This window comes from Bison bison, unplaced genomic scaffold (assembly GCF_000754665.1).
Source record: "Bison bison bison isolate TAMUID 2011002044 unplaced genomic scaffold, Bison_UMD1.0 scf7180017864231, whole genome shotgun sequence".
Classification (NCBI taxonomy): domain Eukaryota; kingdom Metazoa; phylum Chordata; class Mammalia; order Artiodactyla; family Bovidae; genus Bison; species Bison bison.
The window spans coordinates 91,458-108,145 of record NW_011494803.1 but is presented as its reverse complement, the minus strand read 5'-3'; the positions used below and the strand labels follow the sequence as shown (position 1 = coordinate 108,145).

The following is a 16,688-nucleotide window of genomic DNA, read 5'->3' as shown; positions in this document are numbered from 1 at the left end:
TAACATCTTGGGTTGCCATTTCCTTCTCCAGTGCATGAAAGTGAAAGTGAAGTAAGTCACTCAGTCGTGTCCAACTCTTCACAACCCATGGACTGCAGCCCACAAGGCTCCTCCATCCATGGGATTTTCCAGGCAAGAGTACTCAAGTGGGGTGCCATCATATAGCCCCCACCAGTTACACGAATCACTAAATCTTTGAGCTTCCTTCCATCCCTAATTCATGAATTGGAACTAAAGTTACTAATTGATAAGAGTATAGATAGGATTACATAAATTTTTAAAAAATGTTGCATGCCTGTAAGAATGTGTTTACAAGGAAATTAGAGTGGAAATTAGGTTGTGTAAGAAGAGGGCCCAGGAGGGTGTCCATAGTCACTCAGTAGGGGCGGGTGGGTGTCTGAGGTCAGACACATGTGGGTCTTTGAGGTCACAGAAGTAGAGACTTTGAACAAGTTAGGATTTAAGCATGCTTCCTGACTCCAGGTAATCTCTGCCTCATCCCAGGTCACTTCTCTGAGCCCAGGGCTGGGGATTATTTTGGTTGTTGAACTTCCTGGCAATTCATTGTCTGCTCATGCTCACCATTGGGGTAAACCTCCCAGAATGGGCTATGATTCATTTGAATTCAGTCCTTTTAAACAAACCATATCCCCAAACTACTGACACCTTTTCTTTGATTCTAAGTAGGCTTTTACCCCAGCTCCTGGCATTTTCCTTCAAGGGATAAGAGGCTTATGAAGGCTTCCTGATGGGAAGATCAAATTGCCAACATCCGCTGGCTCATCAAAAAAGTAAGACAGTTCCAGAAAAGCATCTATTTCTGCTTTATTGACTATGCCAAAGTCTTTGACTGTGTGGATCACAATAAACTGTGGAAAATTCTGAAAGAGATGGGAATACCAGACCACCTGACCCACCTCTTGAGAAATCTCTATGCAGGTCAGGAAGCAACAGTTAGAACTGGACATGGAACAACAGACTGGTTCCAAATAGGAAAAGGAGTATGTCAAGGCTGTATGTTGTCACCCTACTTATTTAACTTATATGCAGAGTACATCATGAGAAACCCTGGGCTGGATGAAACACAAGCTGGAATCAAGATTGCCAGGAGAAATATCAATAACCTCAGATATGCAGATGACACCACCCTTATGGCAGAAAGTGAAGAGGAACTAAAGAGGCTCTTGATGAAAGTGAAAGAGGAGAGTGAAAAAGTTGGCTTAAAGCTCAGCATTCAGAAAACAAAGATCATGGCATCCGGTCCCACCACTTCATGGGAAATAGATGGGGAAACAGTGGCAGACTTTATTTTGGGGGCCTCCAAAATCACTGCAGATGGTGACTGCAATTAAATGAAATTAAAAGACACTTGCTCCTTGGAAGAAAAGCTATGACCAACCTAGACAGCATATTAAAAAGCAGAGACATTTCTTTGTCAACAAATGTCCATCTAGTCAAGGCTGTGGTTTTCCCAGGAGTCATGTATGGATGTGGAGAAGGCAATGGCACCCCACTCCAGTACTCTTGCCTGGAAAATCCCATGGACGAGGAGCCTGGTAGGCTGCATTCCATGGGGTCGCTGGGAGTCAGACATGACTGAGCGACTTCACTTTCACTTTTCACTTTCATGCATTGGAGAAGGAAATGGCAACCCACTCCAGTGTTCTTGCCTGGAGAATCCCAGGGACGGGGGAGCCTGGTGGGCTGCCGTCTATGGGGTCGCACAGAGTCGGACAACAACCGAAACGATTTAGCAGCAGCAGCAGCAGCAGCATGTATGGATGTGAGAGTTGGACTATAAAGACAGCTGAGCACTGAAGAACTGATGCTTTTGAACTGTGGTGTTGGAGAAGATTCTTGAAGTCCCTTGGAAAGCAAGGATATCCAACCAGTCCATCCTAAAGGAAATCAGTCCTGAGTGTTCATTGGAAGGACTGATGCTGAAGCTGAAACTCCAATACTTTGGCCACCTGATGCGAAGAGCTGACTCATTTGAAAAGACCCTGATGCTGGGAAAGACTGAAGGCAGAAGGAGATGGTTGGATGGCATCACCGACTCAATGGACATGAGTTTGAGTAAACTCTGGGAGTTGGTGACGGACAGGGAGGCCTGGCGTGCTGCAGTCCATGGGCTCACAAAGAGTCAGACACAACTGAGTTACTGAACTGAACCTATCCTTAAGGGCTTAGAGAGCACTACTGATAGGATCACGGTGTAATCATAAAGGCTATGACCCTGCCCCCTTTTGTTTGCCCTTCAGTCCCCACAGAAGGAATGATGGCTGCATGAATGATCCGTCTCCCCTGAAATGTAGTTTACCTTCTGAATTCTAAGTTATGTGAAGTTGCAACCTAGAATTATCCAGATGCTGGCTCCCACTCAAAGTTCTTGCAGTTCACAGGCAAGGCAAGCCTTGTTTCTCTGATCTGTGGGCATCTGTCTGCCAGTTTGGGCTCTTGGTTTGCACACACTACTCTTTCCAGACTCCTCAGCTACTGCTGCCTGAAGCCATCCCCACAGTGACCACTGGGGACTTAAAAAGGTTGTTTAATGTATATTAGTGCACTGCCAAGGAGATAGAATAATAATGTATATTTAGTGTACTGCCAAGAAAATTAAATAAGACCTAGAAGTTCACAGCTGAGGGGCAAGCCCAGGTAACCATGAAAATCTCCCGAAGAAGTCGATGGTTCTTTATCATTTCAGGTCAGAAAATTAATTGTGTTGGATCCTAAGAAAAGGCTGACTACCTTTCAAGCTCTCCAGCACCCGTGGGTCACAGGTAAAGCTGCCAATTTTGTACACATGGATACGGCTCAAAAGAAGCTCCAAGAATTCAATGCCCGGCGCAAGCTCAAGGTTAGATGGCATTTATTTTGTTTTATTTTTTAAAAAAGATTTTTCTCATATCTTGCTAATCAAAGATAATTCTGCTATTGTTTATCTAATATTGTTACTTGTCTCCTGTGGTACCTGGGAAAATGCTGCTTTGAAACCCCAGTCGTGATGGTATAAAGCCAACCTCAGTTCTGTTATCCTCTTGTAAGAATTCAGTGTGGGTTTTATTTTTCTGTTTGGGGAATTCTGGGGGAGGAAATGGCACTGGGCAGCTTGCAGGACTCTTAGTGAAGCACTGACTCTTACCAACGACTGCCAGGGAGTTCCCAGGGTTCATTGTCAATAAAGGGAAATGTGTGGGATGTTGAGATTCACTCACCAAATAAATACATTGTCATTACTTCCCATTTAATTAAGGCTGAACTGCTTGAAAGTGTTGTTCTGGAAACTAATATTTATTAAGAAAGTTGTCTTCTTTCTGAATATGCTAAAATTGGGAAACAGTTTTTTTCAAGCTATATTTTATAATATAGGCAAATAATTATACTTGGTAAAATTAAAATAACTCAAGTGATAGGAAAGTTATCCATCAAATTGTATCCCTTTTAATAGAACATATATGGAATAGAGATGAAGTGTTTTTCTCTTACATAATAGTATTTAGGACTAGCTATACATATAGAAAATCTCAGAGGACAGCTGGGGGTCAAAAATAGTGTTGTATTCAGCAGTCACTTACTGGTTGATACAAGCTAAAAAACATGAAGGGTTCCATGATCAAATTACTTTGAAATATCCTAGATTAAATATCCTTGACTTAACCCAGAATTTCTCAAACAAATTTGACCATGGAACTCTCTTATCTTTATAGTACCTATTAACATCCATGGAAGTAGTGTCCCATACTTTGGGAAACACAACTAAAGTTTTTGAATATTGGCAATCCGTGGGAAAGTGCATTTATTTAGGCTTTCCTCCAGATGACTAAATACACTAATCTGAGATTAAACAGATTTTGCTTTTCATTCTTCAAACAAGTTTTCATTAGACAATTTTGAAATCATACACTTTCCAAGACTAAATAGTAGCAGAATAACACTCCCTAAATGCAAAATTGAGATCAAGCCCTGATTTGGGATTTTCAGTGGAAGTAGCCCCTGATCCTTCGGTCTCCCCCGGCAGCGGTCAAGGCCAGGTGGCCTCCTCCGGGCGGGGATTTTCGTGCAGTAACCCCTGACCTCTCTGTCTCCCCAGGCGGCGGTCAAGGCCGTGGTGGCCTCCTCCAGGCTCGGCAGCGCCAGCAGCAGCCACAGCGGCGTCCAGGAGGGCCGGGCCAGCCGGGAGCCGTCTCCACCTCAGGCTGGCGACGGGGACGTCCCAGGGGGCGAGGGGGCCCCGGGGGCAGCCGAGGGGGTCGGGGTGGAGCTGCCAGAGGTGCAGGCGGGGGAGGAGGTCAGCGGTGCTGATGGAGACGCCGCGGCCCCCAGGGTGGAGCCCCATGCATCCGAGGAGGAGATGGAGGAGGCCGGCCCGGAGACGGAGGGGCGCCCGGCGGGGGAGACGCGGGGGCCCGCTGGAGCCCCGGCAGCCCCGGAAGGACGGGAGGAGGACCCTGCCCTGGAGGTCGGAGCTCAGCAGGGTGACGCGGTCCTGCCGGAGGACTAGTGGCTTTCTTCCCGTGTGGGAGCCAAACCCTGGCACTGTGCGTTTTGTCCTTCAGCAAGGAAGGCGGAAGCATGATGTGCACTCTATTGTGGTTCTGTTTCTGAGGTGCAAAAAATACATGTGTGTCAGTTGGTCATCCTAACTTCAATGCATGTGACTGCTTTATGAGAAACTAGTGTCTCCTATGGTACATAATGGATATCAGAATCCAATGAGTTAGATTTGAAATTGCAAGTAAACACAACATATAAAAACGTTTTCAGGGACCAGTAGTGCACATTTGAGGTAAATAGTAACAAATTGTTTTTGCTTTGAAAACCTAGCCATCCTCCACCCTTTGGATTTCTTCAGAGGGTAATTCCTTTGGACGTTGCTCAGCTATAAGATGTATTCCCATGACATCTACAATACCTTCAGTAATGTGCTCAAACTGTTTACAAGAAGATGATTGGGTTATAGGTGTATGTGCAAAAAATTGCATATGTACCACTTATAATGGTGAGAAACTGAAGCATATTTCAAGGGCTATGAAACCATATGCCCCTAAACCTTGTGTGGAGAATGCTTTTTTATCTTGTCTTTATTTATATACACCATATTACTAATAACCTGAAATGTTCTATCACAAAAGTCTGCCATTTTATAGTTCTGGAAAAAAGTATTTTACAAATTCATGCTGAGGAATTTATTCTCACCTTCACCTGCTCTCTAATAAGAAGTCCTTATGATGGACAGCACTTAGGAGTGGGAAAACAAAATTTAGTGAAAACAAGAAAAGACTGGGACTTAGGCTAATGAAGACTGACTCTTTGCCATTTCAAATAAAATTGAATTTATTTATGAGCTTGTACAGTTTTAAAGATAGGAACATTTTTATGGATAAATTCTGTACTGACCAAGGTTCTAAATTTGTAAAATAATCTATACCAATGGCTGGTGCCAGGATGTCTGAATAGAATGAGAGTAATATCCCATTGTAAGATCATTCATTACTGAATTCACTATAGTAAGGAAGGGGCTTCCCCAGTGGCCCAGCGGTAAAGAATCAGCCTGCAATGCAGGAGATGCTCGTTCGATCCCTGGGTCAGGAAGATCTCCTGGAGAAGGAAATGGTAACCCACTCCAGCACTCTTGCCTGGAGAATCCCATGGACAGAGGAGCCTGGCGGGCTACCGTCCATGGGGTCGCAAAGAGTCGGACACGACTGAGCACGCATACACAGAGTAAGGAAACATTTTTGTTTATAAAGGTTCTTTTTTCCTTCAATTGATGATTCTTTAGATATACTGCTTATGGGCTAAAGATATTTCTAGAAAGCTAGTATACTTTTTTCTCATGCTTGGAATGGAAGCACTCATAATTCACAATGTAGTTTTGAAAGTTTCCATGTTGAGAAATTTAGGACAATGCAGCTTTTCATTTACTTTAATAAACAGAAACAAAGAAAAAAAAAACAAACACTGATTTCAAATCAGACTCTTGAGAAACTATAACATTAGACCTAATACTTCACCATGATTTTTTCAAACTATTTTTCTTTGGTTTTCATATAAACACTTTTTCCTTATAAAAACTCACAGTTAAATTCCAAACACCACAGATTTATCTCTAGTTTGAGCTTAAATGGACATTTTTATCAACTTAATTATGTAGCATATTTTAGTAGGATTCTTTAATTAAAAAAAATTATTTTCAGGCCAAAATTTTGAACAACAAAAATGACTATCAGATGAAAATCTTCATCAAAAAGAGAGATCTTAAATTCTTTTGGCGCTTCTTCAGAACTATTAAGTTGGAAAATTAAATTAAACCTCTGGTTTCTGGGGACTGTCAGACCTTGTAGAAGTTCTGCTTTCCAAGTGCAGGTCTCACTTCACTACTGTTCTCATGAGGAAAATAGGACTTCTTGTCTTCCGTAATATCAGGGCCTGACGGGTCACTGACATGGAGGAGAAGGCCCGTGAGGCATAGCAGCTGAGCTTCTGAGAAAGAGTATTTGTGTGTGTTTTATGTTTATTAACTAGTACAGACTACTTATCTTCTTTACTGTCTCTTTCCTTCTTTATTCTCTCAATTTCCATTTTAGGTATTATAAGAGGCTCACTAGTTTTAACCTTTTAAGAATGCCTTATTCCCTAAGCATTAAGATTTCCATTTTAAAAGACCAATTTCCTTGTGTCCTTTCCCGAGGAGATTTCCTGTGAAGTCTGTGTACATGGTTAGGCGGTAGATGGCAAGTGTCCCATGTATTTGCAAAAGGGAAGAAGAGAAGGAAAGGAATCTTAATGGAATGGGGCATACAGTCAGATGAAGACACACTGTCCCCCCAGCCCTCGTCCCTATCCCCCCAGCCCTCGGGGCTGCCTGCATGGGTCGGACGTGGGAAACATGTCCTGTGAAGAGCGCTGCAGATGCAGGAGGCCAGTATGTGTTTAAGAATTTACCCAGTTACACCAGCGCCCACGCCCGCTCCCTGGTGAGTGAGGGTGTGAGTGTAATTTCGTCTTTTTAACCTGCAGATTGCATTCTCTCAAAATCAGAGGGAGTTTTAGATTTTGATCTGAATGTTTAAAACTAAGACCTGATAATGCCTAAATACCTAATAGTCATTTCAGTGGAAAACAAGCTTTCACAAAAATCTGTCATTTCATCCAAATGATTCAACCTGAGATTTCATAGAGATGCTGTTTAAGTTAGCATAGTTAACATTTTTGAAAGAACAATACACATTTATATTGCCTGGTAAAATGGGATATATTATCTCTCTCAAAGAGTACTTAGCTAAATAATAGTAGACTAACACAGATACAACCTTAATTTGATGAATTATTTTGTAATGTTTATTGCACAACATAGTCACAAAGCAGAATAATCAAGGGAATTTCAGCAAACAATAAACTATATTTTGCATTTTAGAACTGACAGTTATTATATTGCATTATTGATTTTTGTTCTCAAATAAGTTCAGATACATAGCATAAACCAGACTATTTTGCCACAGAGAAGGACAATCTTGAATTATTTCCCCCATTTAAAAAGTCTAATTGGAATCCCGGTGTTTTTTTTCTCAAACCATAGAGCACATTTGTCCTACGAATACATAAATAAGGTAGAAATTAGAATAATACTGTTGTAGATGTTATTGTCTAGAAAAAAAGTTGCTCCTAATATAAATGATACAAACCACATATGTAATTTTAACTTTTCTCTTAGACACATTTCAAAAAGTAAAAAAAAAAAAAAAGCTGATAAAATTAACTGTATATTTTAATATATCCAAACTCTTATTCTAATATATAATCAATATGAAAAACGAACACAATATTTAAAATTTTTTATTTTTGTATTGAGTTTTGAAAAGCAGGATTGTGTTAGCATTTTTGGTACATCAAGTGACCAGCAGCCACCTGTGAGCAGTGGCTGCTCGTCTGGAAGAGCACCCGTCCAGAGCACCGTGAAAGCAGAATGACACACGAATGTCTGTCCTTGGATCTGAGCTGCCTCAGTTGTCCACACTGATAAGTTGGTCGGAGGCCAAAAGAAAATGTTTCAGAAATGTCACAGACTTAGTGAGTAAAAGCTCTGTTGGCCACATCTGTTTCATCAGGTGCTTCAGAGGAGGTGTGTCTCCCAGCATGACTTTAGAGAACAGTCTTTCCTGCCCGTTGGTAAGTTGTCCGTTGGCCACAGTTCCTCTCATCCCTCTGGGCCCCGGAATCTTGACCACGGGCCGGAGTCTCATACAGCCATGAATCCAGTCATGTTCTCACAAACCAAAATCTGCGGTGGGCGAACAGGTTTCCTCATTCACAAAGGGCTGCACATAGACCCTCAGTGGGATTTTGCAGGCTTCTGAAACACACACATTTACATGATAAAGACTAATGAAGATGATATCATCCCAGCTCTCCCTAAAATGAGACTATGACCATCGCCTGACATTTTTTAGATTTCTTTAGAAGGATTTAAACAACACTGCCATTACACATGGATTCAAAGGACTTGGAATTTTCTTAAATATTGCTGTGTTACAATAATCCTCAAGGTTCTATAGCCACTTTTAGTGGCAAACGTTAAAAGAAAGGAACAGTTTGTCTTTTAATGTGACCTCAATTACATAGTATTTTAAACATATTTTATAATTTAGAATGTTTACGAATCCCTATTTTTCCGGTTTCACATGCAGGGTAACTGCTTGTGGATTGCCTATAGACTGAAGATTTAGAGAAAGTCATTTTGTTTTTGTTTCATAATTCAGTTATTTCACAGAAGCATCTGGTTGCATTTCAAATTGCAAAATAAAAGAAGTAAGTGTCAAAAGGGCAAAAGTTAAAATCAGTAAAGCATTGTGTTTTAGGATTGTCTTTGCAAAGCAAATACAAAAAGTCAAAAAAGTGAATAAGCATTAGGTTTTTCCCGATGAGGCTGACTCCACATAAATTGGCATAAGTATACTAAGCAGAGTCAATTACATAATTACACTGCCATTATGTAATTTACTTGTCATTGCAGAGTATTCAGTCTGGTTACCAAGGTCTACTTTAGCTGGTGCAAAATTTCCAGATGTTTACTTATATAATAGGATTTGTAATATCCTTGTAATTACTTCCTGTTTGGTCACATTCAAATTTCCTCAGTGTTAATCACGGATATGTTTCTGATCAAGGTCATTGCTAACATTTTGAGCATTTATTGGTTAAAAACTGCTTACTGCTTAGACTTTTATGTGTATCTTCAGCGTTTTTTTAAACATTTATGCACATATAATCTCAATATTGGTATTGTAATACTCATAACCACATGATAAGCAGAAACATAGCCAATAATTTTCTACAACTTTTTTTGTTCAAAGTTTTTCTCTTCCTCTGGAACAACTCAGGGTGAGTTTCTGGCTTCTTGACAAATAGAAAAAGAACCTAAAATATCACTGGAGAGATATCAGCTATCCACCCATGTTAACCTAGTTCGGCATTTCTTCTTTCTGTATCCTGATCTAGTAAAGGCCATTTTTGTCATTATTACTTTCAAATATCATCTGAGATCAGATAATATAGTCTTAGCTCATAAAGCCCAACCATTTATATACTTATCTTGGAGAGCAATAACAAACTTGAGTAATTTATGTTTGCTTGTTCAAAATTCTAATTTTCACACACTCTGTGGTGTACTCTAGAAGGTTTGATCACGTGATTTTAACCTCAAGATTCAGTCTTTTCCGTGTCACCTGGCCCAGAGGTGCACCTGGGACAAGACAGAAGTGTTGCCATGAGAACAGACTCTCGAGTCCTTGGCAGGAATAAGCACTGCTGTAGCGAAGACTCCAGGCTGTGACTTGGTTGAGCTCAAATAAGCCAAATGGGAGAAAGCCTCTTCCAGTTATACTGCTTGAATTGGTACAGTGCCATGGTCTGTAATGGACAACGGCATCTCACCAATCATTTGCTCTTCTCAAGACTTGGTTTGCTGCCACCTGTCCCAGATCAATGTTTTGTTCCATTCCTATGGCCATCAAGCTTTTCAAAACTAAAATCCTCTAAAATCCTAGAAAATATCCCAGACTGGCTGAAGGAATGTGGAGCCCTTGGTGGCCAGAATTTAGTTTGAAACGCCAAATAGCAATCCTAAGACTGCAAAATCATGCTGGTCTTCTTAAATAATTGTTTTCAGCACATTTTGAAAAATGACCTGGAATACCCATGGACATGCAATATTTATATCTGTGTTATCGTCACTGTGATTCACTGTGTTAAAAATGACATGCGTAATCTTCATCAGATTATATAATAATATTTATTTTCCATTTAAAAATTATTTTGGGTTACACAAATACAATAGGCTTCATATTTGAATTTTTGAGAGCTGTTGTTTTCCCTAAGCACTCTGACAATCAGTTGCGGATGATGAAAACTTACAGGTATGGTAGTTAATCTGGTTTGTAATGGATACAAGTAAGAAGGACTTGAATGTGACAACTGTCACCTCATAACTGCCTCTTTTTAACTTATTTTATAGCCTATCATGCAGCTAATATATAGTAGAATGCAAATAGCATATTCATGAGCTATGATTCTGTTTACATTTTTTGTCAAGATTGTTACTTACTTTCAAAGTTCCCAAAATGTTTATATTCATGCACCCTTTTGAGCAAACTCCGGGAGATGGTGAAGGACAGGGAAGCCTGGCATGCTTCAGTCCGCAGGGTGGCAAAGAGTTGGACATGACTGAGCGACTGAACAGCAACAACCCCTAATTTCAGTAATATATTCCAGGCCCCCTAGCAAGCTGAAAGAATCGCCAACACGCCCGTTTATTAACTAATCAGGTCCAAACAACGGAGCAGTTGTGCATTCCATGTCTGACTGACGTCACTCCGCTTTCCTGGACATTTTAAAAATGTCTTGTGTGTTTCCTGGGGACTTCCCTGGGGGCTCCCCTGGGGGGCTCAGACAATAAGAATCTGCCTGCGATGCAGGAGACCCGGGTTCAGTCCTTGGGTCAGGAAGGTCCCCTGGAGGAGGGCATGGCAACCCACTCCAGTGTTCCTGCCTGGAGAATCCCCTGGACAGAGGAGCCTGGTGGCTGCAAGTCCACGGGGTCTCAGAGTTTGAGCTGACTGAGTGACTAACGTCGACTGACACTGAGTTTACTGAGTGAAATCAGCAGACAGGTGACAGGTGTGTAACTCCTTATGTTCAGTGAAAAATGGGTATCATACAAAGAGGATTCTTAGGAGAAAAGTTAGAGGCCAGTACTCTTTTTTTTTGAATGCCATCATTCTGTTATCTGTGGTCTTTGTGATATACGCAGAAAACTTAGATGTGCATTAAAAAAAAATAATTTCCACATAATTATGCAAGGAAATAGACTTAAAATCTCCAAAGATCAGCTTTCCAAGAGTCAGGCAAACTATGGGTCATGGACCAAATACACCAGAGGCCTATTTATTTATAAATAAAGTTTTATTAGAACACAACCATGCTCACTTACAGGCTGGCTGTAGCTGCTGTCACACTATAGGAGACATTGGAGTGGTTTCAGCAGAGACTGTATGGAAAGCCTGAAAGAGTTATCTGGCCCTTTACAGAAAACACTGATGACCCTGGTTTTTCACAGCACCCTACCTTTTTGGTAGCAGCTAGGAATAGATTCCCGTACTCCAGACTTCTCCTTAGCATAGGGTTCTTCGTCCCATTTGCTTCTTAGGAAGTTAGAACAGGTTTGTTTGTGTGGAGAACAATAATTCTATGAATAATTATTAACAGCAGGAATTTTGCTGGAAGTATGGCTTAGTAAACTTTCCCTACAGAACTAAAATTCAAAAGGGCATCATTTCTGAGAAAAGTTTAGAGTATGAATTGACTTGGGATAATTCAGTGTTGACTTGCTCATCTATAGCTCAGGAAGCAGGCAAACAGCTAACTTTTTACTTTACAATCCCTGTGGTTTTCTGAATGCCATATATTTCATTTATTCGAAAAAAGAAGGCTTTGAGCAAATGCTTCCCTTCCTTTTCTTAGTTATTTAGAAATCCAAGAGGACCTTTCTTAAGCCATTCCTGTCATCTTACCTGCCTTCAGGGAGGAAGGGGCCCAGGCGCTGAGGATGTAGGTCATGTGCCCTTTGTGTTTTTGAGTATCTCTAGCCGAAAGGTTACAGATGAGATATTGAGGAGAACTATTACCAACTTCTTATTAGGAATACCTAAATTATATCATGAGTCTAAATAATGTTTTAACTGTTGCAGCAATCAATACGCTGTAGCCATTGGGATACACTGTAGAACTCAGGAAAAAAGAGACGCTCTGTCTGCCGGCTCCGCGGCTGATGTGAGCGGGAGGGAGCCTTGCCTGGAGTGGACGAGGGGAAGGTAACGAGAGACTGGACTCCACACTCCCACCACCCGTTTTCCTCCACTGCCCAGAGTTTGAAGGCAGTTAGTGAATTAAGCTTGGAGAAGGCAATGGCAACCCACTCCAGTACTTTTGCCTGGGAAGTCCCATGGATGGAGGAGCCTGGTGGGCTGCAGTCCATGGGGTTGCGAAGTGTCGGACACAACTGAGCAAACTCATTTTCACTTTTCACTTTCATGCACTGGAGAAGGAAATGGCAACCCACTCCAGTATGCTTGCCTGGAGAATACCAGGGAGGGGAGCCTGGTGGGCCACCATCTATGGGGTCACACAGAGTCAGACACGACTGACATGACTTAGCAGCAGCAGCAGTGAATTAAGCTTATCATTTTTAAATCTCTCTCAATACCTGGGTCACCAGCTTCCCTTAGAAATGAACAAAACAAAGCCAATAGGTAATTTTCCTCCCAGAATAATGTTGAACAGTGTGTTTCGGGAGTATTAGGCCTCCATCACAAACACACTTTAATGAAATGATTTAGTGGTTCTGAAGCTTTCTAGGAGCAGGCTATGCCTGGAACCCATTTCCTCAATAAACTTTCACTGAAAAGCAATTACGTACCATGAGAGTCAGAGTTGAATTAAACCCATGGTCCCCTCTAGGAGTGAGCTTTGCAGTTGAAAACACAACTGTGTCTATAGCCTGTGCTCCATCGAGGCAGGCAGTGAAAGCTCCCTTTGCTTAGAATGACCAAGGAAAGCTTCCTGGGAACATCAGCTAAGCATGATGGATGAGGGGAAGCTTGTAGGCAGGCAGGAGGACGAATATTTGGCTGAGAAATGTACCGAGTAGAGAAATGTGAACAGTGCTGGATCTACAGGGAAGTGTCGCTCAGTCTGCGTAAGCCTTGATTGTGGGCAACGCTGACTCAGACAGGCTTCCTCTCCACTTCCTACTCTGGGTAGACACCTGTGCAGTGTCCCTCAGCATCTGGCCCTCTGTGATCCACAAACCTGGCTGACTTGGTGCACCCCAAGCAGAAGAAAAATCACCCAATGCATACAGACATTTTTGCAAGTCACCAGTTGAAACAAAGCCTCAGTCACTAAAAGCACAAACTGCATTGACGAGGTCTCCACTGACCAAGCAGCGTAAAGGATGACAGTGGTTATTTGAGTAAATTTGGCAAAACTCCAGTATCTGAATAACTCCAGTGACACTACAACGTCACCTAACCACTAGCTAAAGCTTTGCCAACAGAGGCCTACGTCAAAGTTACTGCTTTTGTAGCTATTTTAACCTTTTAAATTATCTGACCTGAAAAAAAAAAAAAACCTGACCTGAAAGGGCAAGTCCTGTGAGATCTGAGCTAAATTATACCTGGAAGCTTAGATTTCAAAAGATAACCTGTGCTAAGCCTCAGACAACAGAATTTAAACTCTTCAGAGCCGCTTTCCCCAAACACCAAGCTGGTCCTGTGCAGTCCTTTCTTCTCCCTCTCTCTGTCTCACCCCTTAATACACTCTTCTGTAATTTCCTCTTTACTCATTGCAGGCAGTATTTTACATCCATCTTCAGGAAACTTTAAAAAAAAATAGGTAACAGTATATATACTTTTAGGCATCTTGCCACTTTGCTTGTTTCAGATAACGTCTGTGATTAGTAAATGCCTTATTGTTTCTCAGGGCAAATGAAAGGAAGGAAGGGTCATCTGACTGATGGAAGGGAGGCCAAGACAGAGATGCTGTGGGGACACAGCACAAGTGAGCAGGCATTTGAGAAAGGAATGCATCTTACCAGGGTTTTCAGACTTAGGGGGGCGTTGTCTATATGCCTTCTCCAGGTTTTTGTAGAGGGCGGATCTGTATCACGTTCCTGTTGAAAGTATTCTGGACTAAGGATCTAAGCAGCTCACAACATTGTGGAGGCTTAGGTGGAAGGATGGAATACCACTGCAGACAGGAACCCTCCATCCGCAGGAGTTTAGACTGCAAGCCATTAGCCAAGACAGGCCCTTTGAAGGACAAAGAACAAGTGTCAAGATTTGAGTTTTCATGGCCGAGACTGCAGCTGCCTTTCCAATTTCTGATTGAAAGTGCCGGAAGGAGAGCTGCCAACATTTCATTTTTAAAACCTGTCAAAACGGTGCTATCGATCCTTAATACAAAGATCCATTGGGGTATTTTTTAAGTAAACGTGTAAGTTTGCCCTGGCCATAAGTGTAAATATAGAGAATGTCTGTAGAGAATTCATCGGAGTCCCGCGCGTTTGCTTTTGACCCAGCTGCCGTCTTCAGTGGCCGAGACGGCGGGGCTTCTGGCCCCGCAGACACCAGAGCCCGGGCTCGGCGCCCAGCCCGGGGGCGCGGCCGGCCGCCTCCCGGACGCAGGCTGGACGACGCAGTGCAGCGGTTCAAATGCTCATTTCCTGGTGTTTCCCGGGAGCGTAACAGAGTGTGTGACACGAGCAAATGAATGTCGGGAGACTAACTGTCGGAATGACCTTAGCGAGGTCGCGTTTTTCTGTGTAAGTTCTCTCAGGTGTGTCAGAGCATGCCAAAAGCAGCATGTACCTACTGCTGGGAAACGTGTCAAGCAGTCTGCATGTACCGTATGATAATAAATCCGAAGAGCCCACCAATACTTTGTATTCTGTGGTTTGAAATGTTAGCACAATTCAAGAGTGGCACAGTGGTCATTTCCTCATATCTGAAATGTGGAGTTGCATTCCTTGAGTGTTTTTCCATTTTCTCAGATAAAATTATACCCTGGGTTTCACAGTATTTTTAATATTATATAATGATGTCATAAAATCATAAAGTTAAAAGAGGATCTTTGTACTCATTTAACCCAACCAGCTCATTTCACTAAAAAGAAGTAACAGCCAGAAAGGTAATGAGTTATCCATGATCACAGTTAGTGGCTGAGATCTGGGCTGCCCATCCAGTCCAGTGGTCTCACAACTGAGAAGTCAGTTCACCAAAGTCAAGGCAGAAATTTATATAAAAATTGATTTTCATTATAAAAAACAGAAAATACAGAAAAGTACAAAATTACCACAAGAATTCTTTCAAAGACAAGCATTGTCTTTTTTATCTAGCATTAGTTCTTATAGCCTTTATCATATTGCAACTGTTTTGTATCAACCTATATCACTATAGCACAGGCGTCCCAGGTGGCTTAGTGGTAAACAATCCACCTGCCAAGCAGGAGACCTGGGTTCCATCCCTGGCTTTGGAAGATCCCCTGGAGAAGGGAAAGGCTACCCAGTTGAGTATTTTTGCTGGGAAATCCCATGGACAGAGGAGCCTGGCAGGCTCTGGGATCACAAGAGGGTTGGACACAACTTAGTGGCAAAACAACGATTACTGTAGAAAGCATTGTTTGCATAATCTTCACAGACATTTATGATAGTTGCATAATAATCCAGTCTTATTTTTTTCTCAGTAACACTACAGAAAGCTTTTCTGAGTTTGGGGAAATCTATCCTAAGGAAATAATCCTAATGTTGAATTGTCAGCCAAATGAGATGCAGTGGTCCCTTCATGATGATTCTTTCAAACCTACAGTACCTGAGAATGAAAGGGAAAATCCTTTATTTTCACTCTTAAGACACGGATTGTTAGCAACAAGAGTTGTAAAAAGATCTGAAAGTCTTTCTTGAGTTTGGCCATCCAATCAGTTAGCAAACATTTGTGTAAAATATCTGAGGGGAAGGCATACTATTTCAGTGAGGTTCCCTCTCAGAACTGGAGCTTGCTACCAACTACTACTAGGTCCAAAATCCTCACCTAAACAATGACTTCTTAATTAAGGGAAATGCTGGAGAAAAAAACTGCAAGTCCATTTTTACAATACAAAACATCTTTTTATTTCAACCTGTTTTTCACAATCTCTGGACTACTTCCTTTAATGAAAAATCAGCTGCTTGTACTTAAGGTATGTCACTAAAGCAAAACCTAAGTAGGAAGGTAAAGCTCCTGGTAAAGAAAATACCATCCAAATAACGAGTAAAAAGCCCATGTGGTGTTTGTACACTACGCTTCTTCCGTATTTTCTTTCGGCAGAATACTACAGCCCACTAATTGCTTGTACAGCTGATAACACTAGTGACATGGACCACCCTCCATCTCCAAGGACAGGTTTGCAGTTCACGTTTTCCAGCAATTTTCTGTCTCCTGGTATGGAAGTCGTCATCCATAGTGGACCCTTTGCTCCAAGAAGTGGAAATGTAATATAAACAAAGGTCATTCACACTGGATGCCATGTGACATAACCATTAATAACCTACTGAGGAAGCTCCTTCACCTCATTACCCGAGTTAAGGATGCTGT

General features: G+C 41.8%; 1 protein-coding gene across 1 annotated transcript in view; it reads left to right on the top strand.

The window, feature by feature from the left end:
• Positions 1 to 13,674, top strand: part of CAMK4 (calcium/calmodulin-dependent protein kinase IV) — a 175,788-nt gene extending 162,114 nt beyond the window's left edge. The window contains exons 10-11 of the mRNA XM_010846144.1: positions 2,708 to 2,860; positions 4,094 to 13,674. Of these exons, the coding sequence (XP_010844446.1) occupies positions 2,708 to 2,860; positions 4,094 to 4,504 (564 nt within the window). The 3' untranslated portion in view covers positions 4,505 to 13,674. The remainder of the gene's footprint in view (positions 1 to 2,707; positions 2,861 to 4,093) is intronic.
• The last annotated feature ends 3,014 nt before the right edge of the window (positions 13,675 to 16,688 follow it).